A 25701-nucleotide genomic window follows, 5' to 3' on the forward strand; every position below is an offset into this window, starting at 1 on the left:
GTTCTGTGGAAATCCTTGGTTTTGAAGCAGTCTTCTTTCTTTACATTTGTGTGTGTTTTTTTCAGGTGCAAGCAACTTTACTTCTCGAAACCATCGAGATGCTTCTTCACAGACCATCCCTGCTCAATGTGTAGAAGCTGTTGACTCAAAGATCCTTGTAGGTTCTGCACGTCGAAAGTCATCTGCCAGATCTTCTGCTTTGATTGATATGTTAGGACTTAAGGAGATCTCTTCAGTGAAAAATTCAGTTACAACCTCAATTTCTGATCCTTGGATACAAAGGAGTTTCTATAAGCCATATAATCCTTCTGATCAAGGTGTTAATTTTTTACGTAAGACCTTGTTTTCTTCCTCTCCAGCTGAATCCTCCGAGTCCGATTGCTCCAGCCCAAGCCCTATCATCTTCTTAGACGAGGAAGGGTATCAGAAAAGCATGAAGGCAAAACTTCAGCTGCCAAAAATTCCAGTAGTGAAAGATGGTATAGAGGATTCAGACTCAGAAGTGAGTGAATTTTTTGATAGTTTTGATCAGTTTGATGAGCTGGAACAAGCCTTGGAAAACTCTTGTAAAGTTATTAGGGATCCCATCCTGGGGAATGCCTCCCAGAAAAGGAGGACTGCACATGAACAATTTTCTTCTTCAAGCATTGCAATGAATCCTCAGAAATTCAAGTTTGATCGACCCACTCTCCCAGCCAATGTAATGAAACCAACTCCTCGTAAACCAGAATCGCCGTATAGCAGCATCTTTGAGGTCCCAGATTCTCCTCGCCCGGTTAAAGCATCAGGGGAAGAGAATGGAGGCTTGTTCAGCCCTATTAGATCATCAGCTTTCAGTCCCCTAGGGAGCTGTGGTTCTTCTGAATGTTTATGTCGAATTAATCTTGGTGGAGATGGGACAGGCCCAAATCACCATGATGCAGTTTATAACTATTCATCCTATGCTGACAGAGTTTCCTGTGAAATACTGGGTTCTGTTTTTCATTCTGAGCCTTCATCGGAGCAAACACGTGCAGGAAACGATTCAAAACACAAAAGATTTACTTTGAAAGAGAGAAAAGGTCAAGCTGCAGATCTCAAAATGAAACCCAGTAAGGAGCCAGAAAAAAAAGCTAAATCTAAGCATAAGTCATTAATGATTAGGGATAGCATTCAAAAATTTGCAACTGAATTAGTGGAAAAAAGTTTTGGTAGTGCATTTAAAGACTTGCAAAAAGGTGTTTCTTCGTGCACCAATGCACTTTGTCACTTGGCTGCTAGGTTGACTTCTTCAGTCTTCCAGATGGCTTTTTATGAGATTGGAAGACGTAGGGCAATGGCCCTGAAGGAGCGTGCCATTAATGGGATAGCAAACTTTTTGGTGAGTGAAGCTATAACCGGGGCTTTGAAAGAGCTGCGGCACGTGAAGAAGCAAATATTCACTAACACCGTTGCGCGGTTTGCCGCAGACCTTGCTGAAGAACTTGTGTTTGAGGGAATCATGGAAGTATGCCAGTTTTCATATCCCACAACACCTACAGCTGCACAGCCTTCATCATTTGATTATGAAGACAAAGTGGTAAGATCCTATGCCAGAGATTTGTCTGAATCTGTCATTCAAGAGGCCTTTATTGAACTATCTCAGGTTGACGTGACTTTCACAACACAAGCAGCCATTAGTGTATCCATGGACAACATTAAATACGTGAGTGCAGAAAGTATGTTAGAGTCAACACAGACTTCCACAGTTTCTCCTAGTTTTAATGATAGGGTAGCACTGAAGCCAATTCAAGATTCCAAGAAGGAATATACAGTACAGCAAGCTCTGTTTTGCACCTCTGGTGTTGTGAGTTCAATTCCTGTGCCCTTAGCTGGAAGAGCTCTTTGTCAACATGAAGTTTCCTCTGATGCTTACGAAGCAAAACTATCCACTGCTGCAAATTCTGATGGCAATATGAAAGTATACGAAGACTCCACCCATTCATTTCTCACAAGCAGAAAGAGAGAGGAGGAAATTGGTTCTTTCAGAGATATATACCTAACATCAGATCACAGTCAAAGCATTGAAAGTACTCCATCCTTATTCAACCAAAATGATACCAAACAAACAAATAACAGATCTGGAATGAACACTAGTTCAGAATTAACAAGTGAGTCAAAAGGCATTAGTACTTTCTCTGGAACTATGGTAGATATGATAGTAAATGAAGCTTATGAAGCCATAACCTCATGTAAAGTAACAAAAGCAGTAGAAGAGTATACAGATTGTGTAACAAGGAAAATAATAGATAAAACCCCCTATGTGCAATGTATTGGTGAAGACTATTCCAAGAATATGTTGGCAGATCACTTGGTCAATTATGTCATAAACCAGTCTATAGATGAAAGTAAAACTGTGTTATGCAACACTAGTGGGAATTTACCATGTAATGTGGGCTCGCAGACTTATGCAGATAACAGTAGAAAAGAGCACTGTGTGATCAAGAAGCAAGAGGCTGAGAAACAAAGTGATGTTTCTGTAATGGTGCAACGACAGATGCCTTTGAATAATCCATGTAAATTTCTTCTTACTTCAGGTCATTCAGTGCAGTGTTTTTCAGAATGTAAAGATTGTTGGCAGGAACACAAAGGATGCAGGTTTTCGTTAAAATCACCACCACCTTGTTCCACTGTGACTTCTGCTGGGCATCGTACAGAAGACTTGACTGCCACAGGAAGCTGCTCAGTAGCAAGCAAGCCCTCAAAAGACCATGATACTCAGAAACCATCATCAGGACCTTGGTCTTGCAGGCAGGCAGATTTTCTGCATGGGAGCAATGTTTCTTCAGTGATATTTGGCAGTGAAGATGCCTTGCAGGTGGAAGATAAATCGGGACTCAAAGACGGAAATACCTGCGTAATGCCTGGTACACCCCCACCAACTCCTTTAGTACCATGCCAAAGTAGTTCTGAAAGAAACCTTAGAAAACTATCTAAAAAACTCAAGGGAGAATTAGCAAAGGAATTTTCACCTGCAACACCACCTTCTACACCGTACAATCCATCTGTCACTGGTTTGTCTGAAACGGACCGTGACTCTTTAGAAAATGAGGAATTTATGCTGAAACTCATGCGGTCACTTTCTGAAGAAGTGGAAAGTAGTGAAGACGAAGATCATTCTGTAATGCCCACTGAGAAAGAGGAACACTCAGAGAAAACAATTCAGTATGCAGATTGCTTAGCTAGCCATATCATTTCAATAGCAACTGGAATGGCTGCTTCCCATTTAGATGGTAAAACAAACGAAAGAGAAGCTGATAGACAGGTCCAGTTAGGTGTGCAAAGCAAAAGATGTGGATATACTGCATTTATAAGTATCCCAGAAGAGATGTGCAGTCCTGTATGGAATTATGCAGGTGATATGGCAGGAAGAGTCATCAGTGAGGCCAAGAAAATTGTGAAATCAAGGCATTGTAAACTCTGGAGGTTGAAGCGGGCTAACTGTCAGGTGGAGTGTCTTTACGTGAGAAAAGGTGAAAATAGCTCAGTGCAGGACCAGTGGCTGGGGGAGAGAGAGTCATCTGTGCTTCCTTTACCACAAAGTTCAGGTGTGACAGGTTTGACTTCCAAATACCCAAGCTGTGAAAGTGTGACTGATGAATATGCAGATCATATTATACGTGTTTTGAAAAGAGAAGGAGGCAATGCTGAACTGTTAATGGATCAGTACGCTAGCAGACTTGCTTACAGGTCCATCAAATCAGGCTTACAGCAAGCTGCTAGAAAAACCAAATTGAGATACAACAGAAAACCATATTCTGGGCAAAATGCACAGGTGAATGGTAAGCTGGAGCTGAGTAAAGACGCAGTGCAGCAAATGAAAAGCGGCGTTCATTGCTATGAAGACCAAAGGTACGAGAGGAGCATCGGGACGCAAAGACCAGAATGTGCAGAGCTGTTACACTTCTCAGAATCCCTTGCTCGCAGTATCACCTGTGATGTCAGGAGGAAACTGAAAATGTCAGGAGCGTGTTTGCCAAAGTCTCTAACAGATTCCTGTCTATATAAAAAGACTGAGTTTGATGAAGGCACGGGGGACCTTAAAAGAAGATTTTCTAGGACAGTTCTTCCTTTCTCCCCGGATCATAAACTATATCATAGTACAGGCAGTTTAAATGAAAGTGGCTACAGTGAAGGCATAATTCAAGCTATAGAACAATATGCTAGGAAAGTGGCAGATGATACTCTAGAAATGGGTTTAGAGTCAGCTGTTCTCCATGTGGCTGAAAACAGAAAAAATGTGGACAGACTCTCATATACTGAGAAACTGTCTCCTTTTTCTGGAGCTGTCTGTAGATGCTGCAGTATGAAGGAACATCGGTACTGTACAGAAACTACATCTCATTATCTACCCGCACAAGAATCCGCCATTCCAGTGAGGCACGTTCTGCATTCTGGATTGAACGGTGCCTGTCAGAAATCAAGAGTGTTTCAGCTAGATATTCCCAAGATTCACGTGGATGTGGAACAGAAGACAGTGTTTTCCCAGAAGGGGGCCAGCGCAGCTGTGGAGAAAACAGGAGAGCTCAGTTATGCAAGTCTGACAGCTGACAGTGGTATTGGACAAGAAGGAGTCAGCTTTGCTGAAAGCCTTACTACTGAAATAATGACATCAGCTATGACTAATATTGGTCAGGCAGTTAACATGAGGTAATATTAATTTTCTCTTACTTGTTGTGGTTTGTACTAGAGAAAGGAGGATTGTTACTGCAAATATGTGCACAGAAGAAATTTTTTTTTTCCCCCCAAGAATTGCACACATTATGCTCTGAAAGTTCTCTTTTTATTCTTCTGCTGATATTGAAATGATTGAGAACTAGAAAAACATTACTTTTTTCCAACTGTGGGTTACTATGTATATCAGCACACATGTTTCAGTAGGTGACTTACAAGAGGAACTTAGTATTTCAACTTGAAATAGAATCATACAACCAAAAAGGTTGGAAAACATCTCATGACTACTAAACCATGGCACCAAGTGCCATGTCCAGTCCCATCTTGAATACCTCCAGGGATGGTGACTCCACCACCTCCCTGGGCAGCACATTCCAATGGCTAACAACTCTCTCTGTGAAGAACTTTCTCCTCACCTCCAGCCTAAACCTCCCCTGGTGCAGCTTGAGACTCTGTCCTCTTGTTCTCCTGGTGGTTGCCTGGGAGAAGAAACCAACCACCTCCTGGCTACAACCTCCCTTCAGGTAGTTGTAGACAGCAAGAAGGTCTCCCCTCAGCCTCTCCTCAGGGCTTGTGTTTGAGGCCTCTCCCCAGCCTTGTTGCCCTTCTCTGGATGTGTTCAAGAGTCTCAATGTCCTTCTTAAATTGAGGGGCCCAGAACTGAACACAATACTCAAGATGTGGCCTAACCACTGCTGAGTCCAGGGGCAGAATGACCTCCCTGCTCCTGCTGGCCACGCTATTCCTGATGCAGGCCAGGATACCATTGGCCTTCTTGGCCACCTGGGCACACTGCTGGCTCATGTTCAGCCAGCTGTCAGTCAGTACCCCTAGGTTATTTTTTACCCACAGGAGAGAATAATACACCTTATGGGTTTTGTTTCTCTGCAAGCCATGGCAGAATGCACATTTGTTCCCTACCTGTATTTCTTCTTTTTGTCAAAGCAAAATCTGGTACCAACATCTGGCACTTGTCAAACTTGCCATTATTTTATCGTGTGAAGGCTTTATTCTGACTATGGCTTTGTTGTGATAGTGTCCTTGTTATTGGACACTCTTACTGAAAAAAAGCCTCACATAGCCTAAAACTGTCACAAACCCTTATTGAAAAAAAACCCACAATTTGCCAAAGCAAGCTTTAACTTATACAAAAGTGATACAATAGGCAAGGAACTGTAAATTCTTGTGTGTTTACCAAAGGCCAATATGCTGTTTCTTTTAATAGGTCTATAAATAGGAAATATGTGCCACAGTAAGTTTGCAGCAAACAACAACTGTTTCTTAAAACATAGCATGCAGTGTATCAGTGACCTGATATCTCCTCTTCTTCAGGTCCAAAAGCAAGCTTTGCCATGTTGGGTTTTGTTTTCAATTTATAGTAATATTTGTTTTCTTACTTCCTGGGGGGTGGGGGGGTGGGTGGAATTCCTCACACTATCTGTGACTTTCATCCCCTGGTATCTAGAGGGGCATCACAGTATCTCCAAGGTTGGAAGACACCTCAAAGATCATCAAGTGATGAATAATAAAATGGATTTGTTTTATATTCAGTGATTAAAGGTTACAGAGGGACTGAACTAAAGTTTTCAAGGTTTAACATGGCACACATACATACTAGCAGCATAAAAGTGCCCATAAGATAGTTATGTGCCTTTGCACAGCAGAATTGTGTCCTTAGTGTGTGACAATAACAAGGAGCAATGTGGCAATGGTTTTCTATACCTACAGTATCAAAGGTGACACAGTTTTTTGAACCACTTCTTTAAAGTGTTCTTTAAAATCCTAGTTAGAATATGAAGGCAATGAATGCAGGGTTCCTTAAGATGCTGTTTGTTCTTGTATGTGTGACAAGAAGGCAATTAGGGTTTCAGTATGACAGAATGTATAAATGTTGCTTACCTTGTCATATAATGTATGTAAAGTAGAGAGAATTGAATAGATTTGAATTAACCAGTTTGGAAAAGACCTTTGAGATCATTGAGTCCAACCTATCATCCAGCACCATCTAATCAACTAAACCATGGCACCAAGCACCCAATCCAATCTCTTCCTAAACACCTCCAGTGATGGTGATTCCACCACCTCCCAGGGCAGCACATCCCAATGGCCAATCACTCTTTCTGTCAAGAATTTCTTCCTAACAGCCAACCTAAACCTCCCCTGGCACAGCTTGAGACTGTGTCCTCTTGTTCTGTTGCTGGTTGCCTGGGAGAATCTCAGAATCATAGAATCAATGAGGTTGGAAAAGACCTCAAAGATCATCAAGTCCAACCTGTCACCCAAGACTATTAAACCATGGCACCAAGTGCCACATGCAGTCCCCTCTTGAACACCTCCAGGGACGGTGACTCCACCACCTCCCTGGGCAGCCCATTCCAATGGCTAACAGAAGAGACCAATCCCTGCCACCTGGCTACAACCTCCCTTCAGGTAGTTGTAGCCAGCAAATAATGTTTCTTGAGAAGCTGCCTTGTGTGGTAAAAATAACTGCTGCCAGTGCTAGTGTAACTGAATAAAAATGGGGGGGGGGGGTGAGAATCACCCTTGTGTTACCCAGATGGGTTCCAGTTTAAGCAACCCATTTGTCTGCACATAGGTGCACTCACTGGAGCTAAGTGTTATCAGTGATGTCATTATGGTTGGCTGAATAGTGAGTGTTACAGTGGCTGCTTGTTATGATGGTAGTAGAATGATCATTCTTGTTAGACATTTTACAACTGTATATAGATAATCACAGTTTGGCCCTGAAAGTTAGTTCGTAAGGGTATGTCCTCATACTGTAATTTTTCTTTATAAGGAGCTCAAACTCCTTTAAAGTTACCAATCTGGATACTTCAAAGTGTCTTCTAAAGACTACCTTTTATTAAGCATGCTTGCTTGCCCTTTCTTCTTTGGATAAATAATTGCTTTTTTTTTTCCTGAGGGAAAAATTCTATGCATGTCCTGCATTGCTACATTTCACTGAAGCAGGAAAACAAACTTGTATCTACTTGAAAGACTTCTATTAAAAAATAGACTGCTGACATTCTAAACACCAGTGTATGCTTAAGCACTTTGCCTACAATAGCAGACCACCTAGCTGGTTAGGCCACACCTCGAGTACTGTGTCCAGTTCTGTGCCCCTCAGTTTAAGAAGGACATTGAGACACTTGAATGTGTCCAGAGAAGGGCAATGACGCTGGGGAGAGGCCTTGAGCAGAAGCCCTACGAGGAGAGGCCTTGAGGGAGCTGGGGTTGTTTAGCCTGGAGAAGAGGAGGCTCAGGGGAGACCTTCTTGCTGTCTACAACTACCTGAAGGGTGGTTGTAGCCAGGAGGGGGTTGGTCTCTTCTCCCAGGCAAACACCAGGAGAACAAGAGGACAGAGTCTCAAGCTGCACCAGGGGAGGTTTAGGCTTGAGGTGAGGAGAAAGTTCTTCACTGAGAGAGTTGTTAGCCATTGGAATGTGCTGCCCAGGGAGGTGGTGGAGTCGCCATCCCTGGATGTGTTCAAGATGGGATTGGATGTGGCACTCGGTGCCATGGGCTAGTCATGAGGTCTGTGGTGACAGGTTAGACTTGATGATCTTTGAGGTCTCTTCCAACCTTGGTGATACTGTGATACTGTGTTGTATTTGAAAACAGGCAGGGGAAAAAGCAAAATTCTTCTATGGGAACTAGTTAAAAAATGGTGTGTCTTTTGCTCAAAAACTTTATAGGCTGTCCTTAAGGCTACAATATCTTCTATATGGCAAATGAGAGATTGTTTGTTCTGCTCCTTTGTCTTCTAGGGAAAGAATCCCAATCCTTGGCCTACTGGTTAGGCCACACCTTGAGTCCTGTGTCCAGTTCTGGGACCCTCAGTTTAGGAAAGATGTTGACTTGCTGGAATGGGTCCAGAGAAGGGCAACAAAGCTGGGAAGGGGTTTGGAGCACAGCCCTATGAGGAGAGGCTGAGGGAGCTGGGGTTGCTTAGCTTGGAGAAGAGGAGGCTTAGAGGAGACCTTCTTGCCCTCTACAACTCCCTGAAGGGAGGTTGTAGCCAGGTGGGGGTTGGTCTCTTCTCCCAGGCAACCAGCACCAGAACAAGAGGACACTGTCTCAAGCTGCAGCAGGGGAGGTTTAGGCTGGATGTTAACAGAAAGAGTGATTTGCCATTGGAATGTGCTGCCTAGGGAGGTGGTGGAGTCACCATCACTGGAGGTGTTTAGGAAGAGACTTGATGGAGTGCTTGGTGCCATGGTTTAGTTGATTAGATGGTTTTGGTTGATAGGTTGGACTTGATGATCTCAGAGGTTTTTTCCAACCTGGTTTGGTTCGGTTCTATTCTATTCTATTCTATTCTATTCTATTCTATTCTATTCTATTCTATTCTATTCTATTCTATTCTATTCTATTCTATTGTCAGATTCATTTCCAGAATCCTAAAACTGTTGAGTTTGGAAGAGACCTTGGAGATTAAGTCCAACCACTTGCCTAGAGCTTCCAATCCTGCTGCTACTGCTAAACCATGGTTGCTCCATTTCTTTTGTTAAGCATAGTGGAATCTCTCCTGTGTTTTTTTTCCCCCTTGGAATGTAATGCCTTTAAATTGGTGTTAAATTGCTGTAAATGAGCTAACACAGACTGGCAAGAAATGCAGTGATGTTTTTGTCTTAAATGTTTGTTCAGCTCGGCTGGAAGAGAAGGATTTCACTCTGTGGAATCTATTGTTAGCCAGCAGATGAGTCTTAGTATTGGTGATGACAGCACTGGGAGTTGGTCCAATCTGAGTTTTGAAGATGAACATCCTGATGAGAGCAGCAGTTTTCTTCACCTCAGTGACAGGTAACTATAAACACGTTAGTATAGCTAAACAGTTAATCTTGGCATGAAATAACTTGGCATCAAGTGTCTTTCTCCAGGGGTTTGGGGAAGAAGAGATTATTTTCTCTTCAGCACATGATGAATTTCATTAAAAATGGTTCTAATGTTATGTTTGTATTCTCTTACAAAATGCTGTTGCCCACAAATGTTCATGCTGTACACTGGAAAGCTTGTGGAGGATACATTGTCATTACTGCCAGGCAGTCACATCAAGTAAAGTAGTACATATGTAATTAAAGTATCAGCAAAAGAGGCAGGCATTTTGAAAATACCCACTGTACATAAAATACAGCTTAAAAGTTCTGCTTATGAGTTGTGTTCTGAAATGTTTAGGCATTAAGAACATGTTTTATGTGAATTCACCTATCCTTGAGAAGAAGCAATAGGAGTTTAATTTGTACAAGGGATTTTACAGGGTTGTTTTTGGTCTTCTGGGGGATTTAAATTTGTAAACTGGTCAAACTGATGTTGGTGGGGTATTTATGCATTGCTAAGCATGACCTTACAAGGTATATAATATTTGAACTTGCCTCTTCAGGGCAGTAACTTTTCCCACATTCTCACTGCACTTCCTCTGGCTGCTTGATAACTAATGAAGAACAGAATGAGAGCTTTAAAAATCTCCAATAGTATCAGTCAGGGTTGGAAGGGACCACAAGGATCATCTGGTTCCAATCCCCCTGCCATGGGCAGGGACACCCCACACTACATCAGGCTGGCCAGAACCTCATCCAGCCTGGTCCTAAACACCTCCATGGACAGTGCCCCAACCACCTCTCTGGACAACCCATTCCAGGGCTTCACCACTCTCATGGGGAAGAACTTCCTCCTCACCTCCAGCCTGAATCTCCCCACCTCCAGCTTCATTCCATTCCCCCTAGTCCTATCACTATGTGATATCCTGAGAAGTCCCTCCCCAGCCTTCTTGTAGGCCCCCTTCAGATACTGGAAGGCCACAATTAAGTCACCTTGGAGCCTTCTCTTCTCCAGAGAGAATGCCTCTGCCTGTTGCCAGGGAAAATGATATTGAAGAGTCATAGACTGAGCTTCTCTGTAAGGAATATATGAGGCTTGAGTAAACTTTGTTTCTGATTGATTGTTTATGATTGATTATGATTGATTGTTTATGATTGATACAGTTATACATAATGCTGTTGGATAGAAAGTTCAGTGTTTCCATTGAAGAACAGCAGATTAGGGGGAGAACCTTTTTCTTACTGGCTGTAGTACTTCTAGCGTCATTGGATTAAAGAAAATACAGGAGATATACTTCCTGATGGAATGTGAAACTGTTTGGTACAAGAAAAAGAAGCTTCTCACTTAAATGCCTACAGTATTTTTCATGTTTAGCTTAACTAAATATTTTAATCAAACTACTTGAGCCTCTCTGAAATTAGAGTAGAATAGAACCGAACAGAATAAACCAGGTTGGAAGAGACCTTCAAGATCATTGCATCCAACCTATCGTCCAACACCACCTAATCAACTAAACCATGCAACCAATCACCCCATCAAGTCTCCTCCTAAACACCTCCAGTGGTGGTGACTCCACCACCTCCCTGGGCAGCCCATTTCAATGGGCAATCACTCTCTATGTGTAGAACTTCTTCCTAACATCCAGCCTAAACCTCCCCTGCTGCAGCTTGATACTGTGTCCTCTTGTTCTGGTGCTGGTTGCCTGGGAGAAGAGACCAACCCCCACCTGTCCACAACCTCCCTTCAGGTAGTTGTAGAGAGCAATAAGGTCACCCCTGAGTCTCCTCTTCTCCAGGCTAAGCAACCCCAGCTCGCTCAGCCTCTCTTCATAGGGCTTGTGTTCCAAACCCCTCACCAACTTTGTTGCCCTTCTCTGGACATGTTCAAGCAAGTCAACATCCTTCCTAACCTAAGGAACTATTACACTTAATCACTCATACCACTCAATACTTTTGTTAGAGACTACATTGCCTTAAAGTTACTCTAATGAAGCATCATCTGACGAGTCAAAATGAATGAGAAATAATGAAACTCAAAGAGTACAAGAAGGGACATTCAGCATATTGGCAGTGAACAAAATATAGGTTAGTCTATGGGGGGGAAGGGGGAAGAAATGTTTGTAAACATTCCTGGGCCTGTAGTACCCACATTCTATTTGTTTTGTTTGTTTATTATCTCCACAACAGATTTAAATGAAAAGAAAGTAAATCCTATAACTTGTAATGAAATTCTGTGACTCATTAGAGAGGGAGTGTCCTAAGTTGCCATTTTCCTCAGAGAAGGGGAAGGAAGGTTTGTATAGGAAGATGTTTTCAGAGGAAACCTGCATGTTCCAGTTGTTCTACAAAACTAACTAGCAGCACAAGCATTTGTTTGTGTTACTGAGTTTTAGCAGGTAGAATAGGCAGGATCTACATTTGTTGCCCTGTGTAAAAATGTGTAGGAAAGACATACAACAAAACAAGATGCAGTATCACCACATTAATGGAACAGTGCTAGCATCTTCCAAGGAAATAAAACAATGCATGGCAGTGATAAAGATTTGTTACTTTTATTTCCTCTTTTTCACATAAGCCTTTATTAAGCAGTAAAATGGCATTTAGTCATGGGGCAGGCATTCACTGTGCAGTTTACAACAGTTGAAATTTTTGGCTTTTGATGCTTTTGTGGATTTTTGGGGTGGGTTTTGTTTGTTTAGGAGTTTGTTTCATTGTGGTGGTTTGTTTGTTTGTTTTATAGTTGGGGCTGTCTAAATATTACTGTGCAGATTATATGTATACCATGTCAGTTTGAAACATTTAAATGTACTATCAGGTACCATTACTTTCTTGGCAGCTGTTTCGTAATGCAAGTGGCTTCCTTGTGTGTAAAAAGCTGTCAGCACTCTTGCTTGTAACAACTTTGATGTACTAGATGCCATAAGACCTATTTGCCATGCTGGTACAGGGTAATTAAATAGAATAGTGAACATGAAGCAAGTTTTACTTGGTAAGGAAAGGCCTCTACCTTCCTTCTGTGGTTCTCCAGGCTGTTTGAAATATTCATTTAATAGAATAGAGTAGAATAGAATAGAATAGAATAGACCAGACCAGATTGGAAAAGACCTTTGAGATCATCAAGTCCAACCTATCACCCAACACCATCTAATCAACTAAACCGTGGCACGAAGTGCCTCATCCAGTCTCCCCTTAAACACCTCCAGTGATGGTGACTCCACCACCTCCCTGGGCAGCACATTCCAATGGGCAATCACTCTTTCTGTGAAGAACTTCTTCCTAACATCCAGCCTAAACCTCCCCTGGCACAGCTTGAGACTTTGTCCTCTTGTGCTGGTTGCCTGGGAGAAGAGGCCAACCCCCACCTGGCTACAACCTCTCTTCAGGTAGTTGTAGACAGCAATAAGGTCTCCTCAATAAGGTCTCCTCTATATGTTAAAAGCTTTTCTTGTAATTCTTCTGGTGCATGTTGAAGAGCTACTTTAAGCCTTGTTGAAGTATTGTAATACCTTTGTCAGTTTATTGCTTGCATTGTGGTTGCAGGACTTTCAAGGCTTTTGTTTTGTCCTCTTAAAGCAACATTTTGTTTTAAGGTGTCAAAAAAACTCTCATACATTGCTGTGTGTTTTAATCATATGGTTCAATACATGTGATTGCTTCAGACCAAGTCTGACCTCTGTAATGTTAATTAATCCCTTTCCTAATCAGAATAATGGTACATTTGAGAGCCTTCTGTTAGACTGTAAATACTTCAGTCCAAGAGGTGAAGCAGCTTTTATTTCCTCTTATGTTATTCATCTATAACATTCACTGAAGGAGTCTGAGTGCAAAGTATTGGTATTGATAGGCTGTATTAATGTTTTCTATACATGTAGTTCAACCCAAATTTCATATTTCATATACAATGTGACAGTCTCACACAGTAGCTGGAGAAATGTTCTCGAGCTCAGATTTTCATTCCCTGTGCAAATGGCATTGTTTGCTTTGGAAGCTTCTGCTTTCTTTCTTTCTTTCTTTCTGTGTTTTGGTTGTGGGGTTGTGTTTGTTTTGTTTGTTTTGCATGAGAGAACTCTTTGATTATTCTTTGCACCTATGGTTTAAATAAGCAACAATCTGCTGAGTGAATTACCTGCAACTTTTCATTTGATATTTCCTGTTAGGGTGTGTTCGTATTTGCAGGCTTGCTAAGCTGTTGTTACTGTGTGGAATAAGAGGAAAAGAAGCTTTCCGGTCACAAAGAGCTTAGGTGAAGAAAGCATCTTGCAGGAGTTTTCTCTGAAGGTTACTTCATGGCTTGTCATACCATCCCTAGCAGACAATCTAGCTTTCTCAAGGGCTTGCTGGTCATCTTGAAATTGTGTTCTTGGAAGGCTTCCAGATGTGCTCTGGAGGAGGTCTAAAGTTGGGGGAAGAGTGATGTAATCAGATCAATAACTCAGTCTTGTATATAAGCACAGGCTTAACAAACTGTGCTAATTATAATGCCTGCAATGTACCAGTGTAAGGTCAGTTTTTTCAGTTCTCCTCATTGGCTGGAATGTAGTGGTAGAATAAGTGCAGTCTATTCATGTGAAGTAATCATTTTAGCATTGTCTTCACTGATCTATAACCCCCCCATATTTTAAAGAGATCCACTTGTAGAACAGTGTTCAGAATGAAGTTCTCCCGTTGTTGCTACAAGAATTCCTTCTCATCTGGCGGTTGAAGATACTCATTGGATTTTTGGAATGAGCTGGAAGGGTTTTATTTGTGTGGTTATCTTCACAGTGTGTAATTTTATGAACTTTTAGCTAGTTCTTAAGCAAACATTATAGCTGTAATCCATATTCCTGTGAGTAATTGCAGTGAAATTGCCGAGCTCGTATAAATAACAAGCAATGTGCTTAGACTTGAGGACAAAATTACTGCTAGCACTGATCTGGAAAATTAATGAGTACAAATGAATACTTTTCACCTGCTGCTGAAACTTAACCAGTTTTGCATTACTGTGCACATTGCTGCTCTGAATAGCACTGACAGTCATGTTTGTTTGCACTGTCATAGAGCAAACCGGCTTAGGACGTTTCAGTGCTCTTGCATTAAATGTCTTGACAAAACAGCTCTAAGCAAATTGAAGGTTCTAGTTTGAGCTATTGTTCTTTTCTAGTTCAGCTGTGTTCTCTTCTTCTCCTGGCAGTAATGGTAACAGCAGTAGCTGGAGCAGTCTTGGTTTAGAAGGGGATATGTATGAGGAGAATTTATCCTTTCCAACATCAGACAGGTTAGTTGAGTTGAGAAATATAAATCAGATGGGTTCCTCATAATTAATGCATGAAACCATCATTTTGGAAAATAAATACATGGTGCATTTTTTATGCTGATACATTATTCACACTCTTCTCCCTTAATCACAATATGATTTTTACCATTAATTAATCCATACTGACTGGTTACATTTTGCTGTGCTAAACTCATGAATGCTTCCTGCTTGCAAAATGAAAGGTCCCTTTTGTGCATGTTCTTGCTTGCCATTTTACCAAGTCTTTAGGTTTACTTTTTCATGCAAATTAGAGCTTGCTTCCTACAGGATTTCTGTGCATCCCTTTAGCTTGTGGAAATTCTCAAAATTGCTTGGTTTTTTGGATTTTGGTAGAGCTACTGTGAATTACAGCTTTGACTAATCTATAGCTGTTCATACCTCTGACATGAGATGCCTCAATCTTTTCACAAATCTAAACTACCCTCCTTAATTAAAATCAGTAAGTTTTCTTCTTATTTTAAAACATCTTCATGTTACAATCCTTCCTTTTAATGCCCTCCTCTTGTTTCTCTCTTCTTTCCCCCAAAGTGAATCTTGTGAAGCTGATGATAAATCTGTTTCCAACCCGAACTGGTGCGAGAAGCAAAGCTTCTTTTCATGATAATTTCTTCATTATTTTATGATCTTCTTGACCTTTAACCTTCATTACAGTCTTAGGACTGACTGCATTTATTGTGCATATATGGGATTGTATTAACTTTTTGTTTTGCAATACAGTGATGGAATGGAAGATAAAGATGAAGACTCCAAAGGAGCTCTAGAAGGTAATATCAAGGCTGGCATATACTGCTGTTCTTGACCTCTGCACTCTACATGAGTTATTTCCTTTATTCTTTTCTTCTGTATTCTGCAAAACAAGGTGAAAACCCTATTACCTCTGTTCATCATATGTCATAGCATTGTCTGTCAAGTATCATAGTATCAGTCAGGGTTGGAAGGGACCACAAGGATCATGTACTTCCAACCCCCCTGCCATGGGCAGGGACACCTCACACTAGATCAGGCTGGCCACAGCTTCATCTAGCCTGCTCTTAAACACTTCCAGGGTTCTTTGTCATTTGGAATATACATGGAAGTTTAGATGTCTTCTAATACCCAGCTATGTTTGCATACAGTTGTAAATGGGATAAACAGGACTCCCTTGTGTGAAAGTACAGAAACACTTCAGGCCAGTGTGACTTCTTTCTTTTTGTGTGTACTCTATTGAAGGTTTTAATACAGACTAAACAGTGGACTATGGAGAAATTTTGGAAGCAATTTGAAACTATAGATCTGATGATTCTCTTTTCAATGTTAGGTTTGGAACAAATACGGAAGACGTTAGCAATAGTGAATGTTGATCTGGAACCAAATCTAGTGGACCCCCAGCTCAGAGCAGTTCTCCAGTGGCTGGCAGCTTCTGAAACAGAGGTGTCTGATCTTCACTTCCACGATGCTGCTGCAAGGGAATTTGTTTTTGTAAGTACTGGGTTTGATGGGTAGAGGGAAGGGGAAGGACTTGATTGATTTACATTTGCTGTGATGCTTTATTTGTCACTCTAATAAGGAGGTACCCACTGTTGAGGAAAATCATTATTTAAATCCTGAGAAGTCAAAATGGAACAGCCTGTTTAGCCTATGCATATGGAATAGAATAGAGTGGAATAGAATAGAATAGGACCAGGTTGGAAGAGACCTTCAAGATCACTGTGTCCAACCTATCATCCAACACCACCCACCCAATTAAACCATGCAACCAAGCCCCCTATCAAGTCTCCTCCTGAACAGCTCCAGTGATGGCGACTCCACCACCTCCTCAGGCAGCCCATTCCAATGGGCAATCACTCTCTCTGTGTAAAACTTCCTCCTAACCTCCAGCCTAAACCTCCCCTGACGCAGCCTGAGACTGTCCTCTTGTTCTGGTACTGGTTGCCTGGGAGAAGAGACCAACCTCTGCCTGTCTATATACCATGCATGCCTGTCTATATACCATGCATAAAGCAATATTGATCAAAACTGAGTCATTTTCCTTGTTTCACTCAAACAAGGTTACAACTGCAGCTTTGTTTAAGTGCAGAAAGATTTTAAAAGCATTTTTCATATGGTATATTTAATTGTCTATAAATTGAATCCCTCTGAGAACTTAAGATCTTGCAAGGCCAAGGTCTTGCAAGTTAATTTGTAACTGAATATGCCCTGCCTTGGTTGGGGTTTTTTGCTGGCAATTGCACTTTTTTTCTCAGTTCTGTAATTTAGTATGGAGTCTTTAACTTGATGTTTCCCAGAGCTCAAATCATCATTTCATGAGAAAACAGGAGTGACTGATAGATGGAAGTCAGTATACTGTGATGGGTAGGGGCCGACCCCCTCCCCACCACGGACAAAAATAATGACTCAGACAAAGGGATTGCAAAAGTGGTGGAAGGTTGAAATGGAAAGTGGTGAATGTTTACAGAGAGCCAGATGTGCAGAGACAAAAGAGATCCCAAAGCATACCCAGGAACATCCCATCCCCACCTGGGGGTACACCCATAACCTCCAGGGCTCTTTCTCCACCCCCTGACTCCACTGCTAGGCTAATCCCAGCTGGCCAGATCGGAGACTGCCCATTCCCCCTGCCTTGGGCCTAGCCAGGCCCAAAAGAATACATAGAATACATAGAATAAACCAGGTTGGAAGAGACCTTCAAGATCATCACGTCCAACCCATCAACCAATCCAACACCACCCAAACAACTAAGCCATGGCACCAAGCACCCCATCAAGTCTCCTCCTGAACACCTCCAGTGACGGCGGCTCCACCACCTCCCCAGGCAGCCCATTCCAATGGGCAATCACTCTCTCTGTATAGTTCTTCCTAACATCCAACCTAAACCTCCCCTGACACAGCCTGAGACTGTGTCCTCTTGTTCTGGTGCTGGTTGCTAGAAAGAAGAGACCAACATCCGTCTGTCTACAACCTCCCTTCAGGTAGCTGTAGAGGGCAATGAGGTCACCCCTGAGCCTTGTCCTCTCCAGGTTAAACAACCCCAGCTCCCTCAGCCTCTCCTCATAGGGCTTGTGCTCAAGGCCTCTCACCAGCCTTGTTGCCTAGTGACCCAAGCATTCTGCCTTCTTGAGTTTTCTGCCACCCTTTGAAGATCTACCCCATCATTCATGCTTGTCATATGCACATTGCAGGGTTGCAGTTACTCAGGCAGAGTAAGACCTGTGAAAGTGTTAATAAGAGTCTTGTTTGTGTGCAGATGTGAATGAGACAGACCTGAATCCTACACTGTAACATAACACGTAAGACCAAAAATAGATGGCCAGTGCCTTTGCTTTTCCTTTTAGTTTTCCCTCAAGTATCTCATTCTTCTGCCAGAGCTGACTTAGTGTGATTCAAATTTGTATTGCCACAGTTGCAAGCCAATGCCTGTGGACACACACAAAAGATATTATTAGCTGACTGTGTATCTGACCACCACTCTTAAATGTCTTAATAAGACAATATACTGAGAAAAGCACTCTGGAAAATAGAACAGAATAAAATTAACCAGATTGGAAAAGACCTTTGAGATCATCATGTCCAACCTATCATCCAACACTATCTAATCAACTAAACCATGGCACCAAGTGCCCCATCCAGTCTCTTCCTAAACACCTCCAGTGATGGTGACTCCACCTCCTCCCTGGGCAGCCCTTTCCAATGGCCAGTCACTCTTTCTGTGAAGAATTTCTTCCTAACATCCAGCCTAAACCCCCCCTGGCACAGCTTGAGACTCTGTCTTCTTGTTCTGGTGCTGCAGTGTCTTATTATGCACTGCTAAAAAATTACACTCCTTTTCTACTTGACACTTCAGTCATAAATTGATAGCAAGTTGGCAGTTGACACTTAAAGAGAATACATAAGAGCTTCAGGCAAGCATTAGTCACACAGTTCAGAAAATGTTCCAATAGTTAATTGATTTGGCTTAGTTTTATAGATTAAAGTTTTAGTTCTCCAAATACAGGTATATTAAAATGAATTGAAATCCTGTTTACTTCACACACACCTCCCACTCCCCCAAAGGACAGGAAAGGAATACCAGGTTTTATTCCATCCTATGTATTTGTCGATTGAAATCCAACCTTATTGATTCTGTGATTCTATGATCTCTAATCTGAACTGAGGGCCTTAAATGAGAAGCAGTAATGTGCAATTCTGTCGCTTGTAACGCTGGACAAGCACCGCCAGAGGGCACTGCAGCCCAGCAGAAAAATAAAGTCACCTTACGATGAAGTCATAGAATCAATAAGGTTAGAAAAGACCTCAGAGATCAAGTCCAACCTGTTACCAAACACCTCCTGACAACTAAACCATGGCTCCAAGTGCCACATCCCTTTTTGAACACCTCCAGGGATGACAACTCATGATGCTGACCTCTTACCAGCTAGAGGGTTTTGGTCATCTCATAGGTACTTTGGTGAGTTCTCTAAGTTACATGGGAAATTAACCTGAGCATTAGATCACACTGTGAACAGTAATTTCCACTTTAAGCAGTGGGTGGATTCTGGAAGCGGGGGAAGGTTTATGTTAGCTGGTCACAGCAGGGTAAGGAGCCTCTGATGTGACAGAATAGAATAGTAGAATAGAATTAACCAGGTTGGAAAAGACCTGAAAGATCATCGAGTCCAACTGATAGTGACTGATAATTTAGTGGGGATAGTATTCTGGTTTTTAAATATTCTTTTCAATAAGCTTCTAAAATATTTTAAGATGCCTTTTTTCCCCCCTTCCTCACATCTCCTAAGAATTAGTTCACTAGAATAGAATTAGAATAGAAGAGAGTAGAATTAACCAGGTTGGAAAAGACTTTCGAGTTGGGAAAGATCATCGAGTCCAGCCTATCACCCAACACCATCTAATCAACTAAACCATGGCACCAAGGGACTCATCCAATCTCCTCCTAAACACCTCCAGTGATGGTGACTCCACCACCTCCCTGGCCAGCCCATTCCAATGGCCAATCACTCTTTCTGTGAAGAACTTCTTCCTAACATCCAGCCTAAACCTCCCCTGGTACAGCTTGAGACTGTGTCCTCTTGTTCTGGTGCTGATTGCCTGGGAGAAGAGACCAACCCCCACCTGGCTACAACCTCCCTTCAGGGAGTTGTAGAGAGCAAGAAGGTCTCCCCTGAGCCTCCTTTTCTCCAGGCTAAGCAACCCCAGCTCCCTCAGTCTCTCCTCATAGGGCTTGTGCTCCAAACCCCTCCCCAGCTTTGTTGCCCTTCTCTGGACACATTCCAGCAAGTCAACTGATGTGACTGTGTGAAATACTCCTAGCATGTATCAGGCAGGACATTACTTGCTGCAGCTGGTATGAACTCTTAAGGATATATGTTATGCTCAGCAAGGCAGGAAAGTTAAATACATATGTATGAAACAAAAGACATTTGTTAGGAGCTAGAAAAAAAAGACAACAATAAATGAGAATAGATAGTTCTTGACCTTTTTTGAGAAGCCTTACAGCATGGATATGCAAATGCTTGCATTAAAAACCTGTATGTATTCAATTTTTAACTAGACCTTACCTAGATGTTTTAGCATGCCTTGTGTCTGTTTTGAGTAAACTCCAAATTTTTACTTATCTGACAGCAAAAAATAGATCACTCAGCTAAAGAAATAGTGGGATTTAACTTGGAACACTAAATTAAAACAGAAACATAGGTGAAGCTGGGTCCCAGCTCTGTTATCTTACCATGGTGGGATGTTCTTCTTTGGACTGCAGTTTTATGCTGTATTTGCTGAAGAAGGCCTTTGGATGTTAGTCAGACTTTCCTGTGGCGTAAGAATAAAGACCAGTCTTTCATAAACCAACAGTGTTGCCTGTTGTAGACTAGAAAACTCTTACTTCCTGTGCTCTGTTTTAAAAATTCACAGAAATAGAATGGAATAGACCTTTAAGATCATTGAGTCCAACCTATCACCCAACACCATCTAATCAATTAAACCATGGCAGTAAGTGCCTTGTCCAGCCACTTCTTAAACACCTCCAGTGAATGTGACTCCACCACCTCCCTGGGCAGCACATTCCAATGGCCAATCTCTCTTTCTATGAAGAACTTCTTCCTAACATCCAGCCGAAAAATTCCCCGGCACAGCTTGAGACTGTGTCCTCTTGTTCTGGTGCTGGTTGCCTGGGAGAAGAGACCAACCCCCACCTGGCGACAGCCTCCTTTCAGGTAGTTGTAGACAGCAATGAGGTCACCTCTGAGCCTCCTCCAGGCTAAGCAACCCCAGCTCCCTCAGCCTCTCCTCATAGAGCTTGTGGTCGAGACCTCTCCCCAGCCTCATTGGCCTCCTCTGGACGCATTCAAGTGTCTCAATATCCTTCTTAAACTGAGGGGCCCAGAACTGAACACAGGACTCAAGGTGTGGCCTAACCAGTGCTGAGTCCAGGGGCGCAATGACTTCCCTGCTCCTATTGGCCACACTATTCCTGATCCAGGCCAGGATGCCATTGGCCTGCAGGATTCAATTTTATGTACAAAAGGTGTTGTGATTGATTATTTATTTTGCTGAAAATAGTTTCAGTGTTCAGGATATATTGCACTCAAGACTTTTTTTGTTGTTCATTGGAGTTATTTATTTTTCTCAAGAAGTTAAATATTTTACACATGTTCTCATGCCCACATTCTTTCTGGCAATTCCATCACCTGCTTTGTTGTACTTGGAGCATCACCTAGGCTAAGAAGCAGAGAAAGATTATCTCCCTTTTCATTTTCTAATAAAAATGCATGTTGCAGTCTGACAGGTCTCTAAAAAGCAAAACACCAACATTATGAAATGTTAATTTTGTAGCTGTGGAATGTGTTTCACTGAATTGCTGTTTATGATTTATTTTTTTCTTTAAACTCAAGATATAAAATGTTGTGGTAGGGACCATAAAAGGCAATAAAATTCTACAGTTCCAATGACTAAGTTCATTAAGGGTCTGAATTGTGTTTGCTGCATGCAGCTTGGACAGTTGACAGAAAGTTACAGGGAATAAAGTTTGTTTGTGTAGGTGCTGGATTTTCCTAGGATCAATAAGGTTGGAAAAGACCTCAGAGATCACCAAGTCCAACCTATCACCCAACACCCTAGGACTAACTAAACCATGGCTTCAAGTGCCACGTCCAACCATTTTTTGAACACTTCCAGGGATGGTGACTCCACCACCTCCCTGGGCAGCACATTCCAATAGCCAATAACTATTTCTGTGAGGAACTTCCTCCTGACCTTGAGCCTAAACTTCCCCTGGCACAGTTTGAGACTGTGTCCTCTTGTTCTTGTGCTGGTTGCCTGGGAGAAGAGACCAGACCCCACCTGGATACAATCTCCCTTCAGGTAGTTGTAGACAGCAAGAAGGTCTCCCCTGAGCCTCCTCCAGGCTAAACAACCCCAGCTCCCTCAGCCTCTCCTCATAGGGCTTGTGCTCAAGGCCTCTCCCCAGCCTCATTGCCCTTCTCTGGATGCATTCAAGTATCTCAATATCCTTCTTGAATTGAGGGGCCCAGAACTGGACACAGGACTCAAGGTGTGGCCTAACCAGTGCTGAGTCCAGGGGTAGAATGACTTCCCTGCTCCTGCTGGCCACACTATTCCTGATGCAGGCCAGGATGCCATTGGCCTTCTTGGCCACCTGGGCACACTGCTGGCTCGTGTTCAGCTGGTTGTTGAGGTTTTCTATGCCTGCACAAACTGGGTAATTCCTCATTGTCTTAGGGTAGAGTTTCTTTCACATATAGCTGAGCTTGACACATAAGCTAAGGAAGATTTTTTCATCTGAACCCTGAGTGAAAAAAATGTTTTCAGCTACACTGATCTCTGCTCCCAAGTCATAGTTTAGCTTAACCCCCCTCTCTTCCTCTTCCCTAAGATGTTATAATTTCCCCACTCTGAAGACACTGTTTTCATTGAGGGTAGCATCTGTGCCACCCAAACCACACTCACTATATGTTGTGAAAGGAAAATCCACATCCTTTTATTAAGTCTGAGTTTTGTCTTTTTATATGTGCGTTAATGGCCTGGGAGGAGTGGTAAATGTCTTAATCTTGTGTTCAGGATTTCCTGTTTTCTGCAGTCTTGATGAACCACAGCCCTCATACCTGTGGCACCACATCATTTGGAAATACCACTCCATCCAGCAGAAAGTTTGTGAGAACTGCCCTGCAGTGCCTGATGGTTGCAGAAGTGTTTGTTTTTCTAGATGTGGGAGTAACGATTAACTCATTACAACTGATCTCTTCTGAGCTAATGTTTCAAGGATGACTTCTGTAACTGTTCATCAGGATGTGCTGCTCAAAATACTGTGTTTTGTGTTCCCCTGTCTCCCCTTAGCTTTCCAGAAGAGTGCAAGAAAGAGATTGGAAAGTCGGAGACCTCTTGCAAGCAGTGCTGAAATATTGTGAAACGATAGAGAAGGCGTCTGATGGAGAGCAAGTTCTAAACAAGTCTTTGGTTGGTTGGCTTCTGGAAAACATCTGAAAAAGCCAAGGATGCAACACTCTTCATTTCATTCCTCTTGTGAAAGGAGACAGAGAGAATGCAGATGCGTGAAGCGAAATTCAGCTGATGAACGTTCAAGTAATTGTCAGCATTTCAAAGGCTTCGAGGTGAAAGTCAAAATAGCTGTGCTGTGCTTTGTGATACTGTGCACATGGTATGTTTATTCAGTCCATAATTGGTATTGTCCACCCACACATAATGTGTATTTACTGCTGTGTTCAGGCCATTGCAATATTGGTGAAAAAAAAATCCTCGTCTATGATAGTAGCTCAGAGGAGCCAGTCTCAGGCATGGCAGTCAGGATGCCTGCTGTGCCAGTGTAGCTCTTCTTCCCACTTGTATGTGTGCTGTATACACAATAGGACTGAGAGCACTGATGTTCTGCAAAAATCTGTTCTGGAATACCGTGCTGCAGACAAAGGAAACAAATTGCTGGCATCAGCCAGGTGTTCCATGGCCAAAAGGAAAATTGTGACCTGCCCAAGCAGCCTCTTAATACACTCTGGCTTCATAGCCACCTTTCTCAGATTTAACTTTATGTGACAATGTGACAGTCTGCTCTGAAATCATTGAGGTGCAAATAGATGTTCCCTTTTGTTGACTACTATAGATCTGGTAGCTTCTGGTAGAAGGACAGAGTGGGTAGCTGAGCATAAGTTCATGCATAATTCTTCAGCAAGGTTTCCTGAAGCTTTCTAACCAAGTTTCAATTGCTAAATTTCGTATTGAGGCTTTTTTGTATGCAGATACTTCTATGACATTAATTATGTATCAGAGGATTTGTATGTTAGTCTCTCACATAGCTGTGTTACAAGTAACAGACAGGCAACTTCTTTTTCTGAGGATTTTGGTCATCTTTTTGAACAGTCTAATTCTTCAGTTCTTAGCCTTCCACAGAGGAATTTTCTTTTCACTGACAAAGAAAATCTTGTTACTCGGTGAGCACGTAAGCATTGGAGCGAAGAAAGCTAATGAAAGCTAATGAAAACATAAAGGGGAAATCTCTTGCAAGTTGATTTTTCATTTTCCTTAACTATTCAGTGAGCAACACCAAAAAAAAAAACCCAAACCCAGCCACACACATTCCGAGACTGATTTAGGTCTCTCAAAAATGGATTCAGGTTTTCAAAGTTGCATTTGCTGAGGTAACTTTGTCTGGGACCTTTTCTGCGAAGAGCCACGTGATTGTTGGAGATGGGAACACAGTAAGTAGTAAACACTGTCACCAGCATGGAACCCCCCTAGTTTTACACAGTTGATTTGCAAAGACAAGATCCAGGAGTGATTCTGGTGGAAGAATTTTTGGCTTTTCAGCCAGAGCCACTGCTGTCGAGCATTTACATTACTTGAGCTCTGAAGAAGGGAGAACAGAGCCCAGCCACTGTAGTCACTTTATTTTGTACCATCTTTGTACATTCCTGATGTATAGCTGGAGTTAGAGGTTTAGAGGGCCTTTGTTCTGTTGTACTGTCTGAATAGTATTTAATACTAAAATGTATTATAATTTGCTGGAACTGCTGCTTATTTGTGCAGTGTTACAGTAATCCACAGCTCCAGTTAGTGATGCAGTTGTATACCAAAAGCAGTTTGAATAACTCTAAATGTTTCTGTAACTGTACTCAATGAATATGAAGGTTGTGTACTGTACAATGGTGATAAGTTTTGCCATCTTAGTAATTTAACAATATTCAGTTTTCAGATTATGATGAACTCCAGGTTGCACTAAACTTGTTCTTGTTTTAGCGGTGGCTTAAAATAAAACACATTTCACTGGCTGCTAGAGCACTGTCATTTCTGGTAAATTCAGGGAATGTTATTCTTATTCTCAGCAATCAAAGGTAAGATTGGTCTGAAGTGGTTGTGTACAGGTGCTTGAAGAATGGTATAGTAAATACTGCATCAGTAGATGGCATACTTCTTACAGAATTAGATTGGTGCTCAGGAAGAAGGCAGGAGCACAGTTTTACTGCCTTTGGCTTGAAAGGTAAGCCCCTAGTTCCTATTACATACAATAAAGCATTGCATGGATTCTGTGAGGAGAAACTGAGTGAGAAATTGACCCTAGTATCTTGACATAAGTAGGATGTAATAATCAGTCTACCTCAATGTCATCCTGTCTGGGAGCCTGTACTCAGCGCTGATTAGGCCACACCTTGATTACTGTGTCCAGTTCTGGGCCCCTCAGGTTAGGAAAGATGTTGAGTTGCTGGAATGTGTCCAGAGAAGGGCAACAAGGGAGGGGAGGAGTTTGGAGCACAGCCCTGTGAGGAGAGGCTGAGGGAGCTGGGGTTGCTTAGCCTGGAGAAGAGGAGGCTCAGGGCAGACCTTCTTGCTGTCTACAACTCCCTGAAGGGAGGTTGCAGCCAGGTGGGGGCTGGTCTCTTCTCCCAGGCAGCCACCCCCAG

General features: G+C 42.2%; 1 protein-coding gene across 1 annotated transcript in view; it reads left to right on the forward strand.

The window, feature by feature from the left end:
• Positions 1–25071, forward strand: part of AKAP11 (A-kinase anchoring protein 11) — a 41268-nt gene extending 16197 nt beyond the window's left edge. Inside the window, exons 6-11 of the mRNA XM_054163090.1 lie at positions 66–4668; positions 9341–9496; positions 14654–14767; positions 15524–15570; positions 16104–16264; positions 23129–25071. Of these exons, the coding sequence (XP_054019065.1) occupies positions 66–4668; positions 9341–9496; positions 14654–14767; positions 15524–15570; positions 16104–16264; positions 23129–23275 (5228 nt within the window). The 3' untranslated portion in view covers positions 23276–25071. The remainder of the gene's footprint in view (positions 1–65; positions 4669–9340; positions 9497–14653; positions 14768–15523; positions 15571–16103; positions 16265–23128) is intronic.
• Positions 25072–25701: the final 630 nt, after the last annotated feature.

This window comes from Dryobates pubescens, chromosome 7, assembly GCF_014839835.1.
Source record: "Dryobates pubescens isolate bDryPub1 chromosome 7, bDryPub1.pri, whole genome shotgun sequence".
In the NCBI taxonomy this organism is placed as follows: Eukaryota; Metazoa; Chordata; class Aves; order Piciformes; family Picidae; genus Dryobates; species Dryobates pubescens.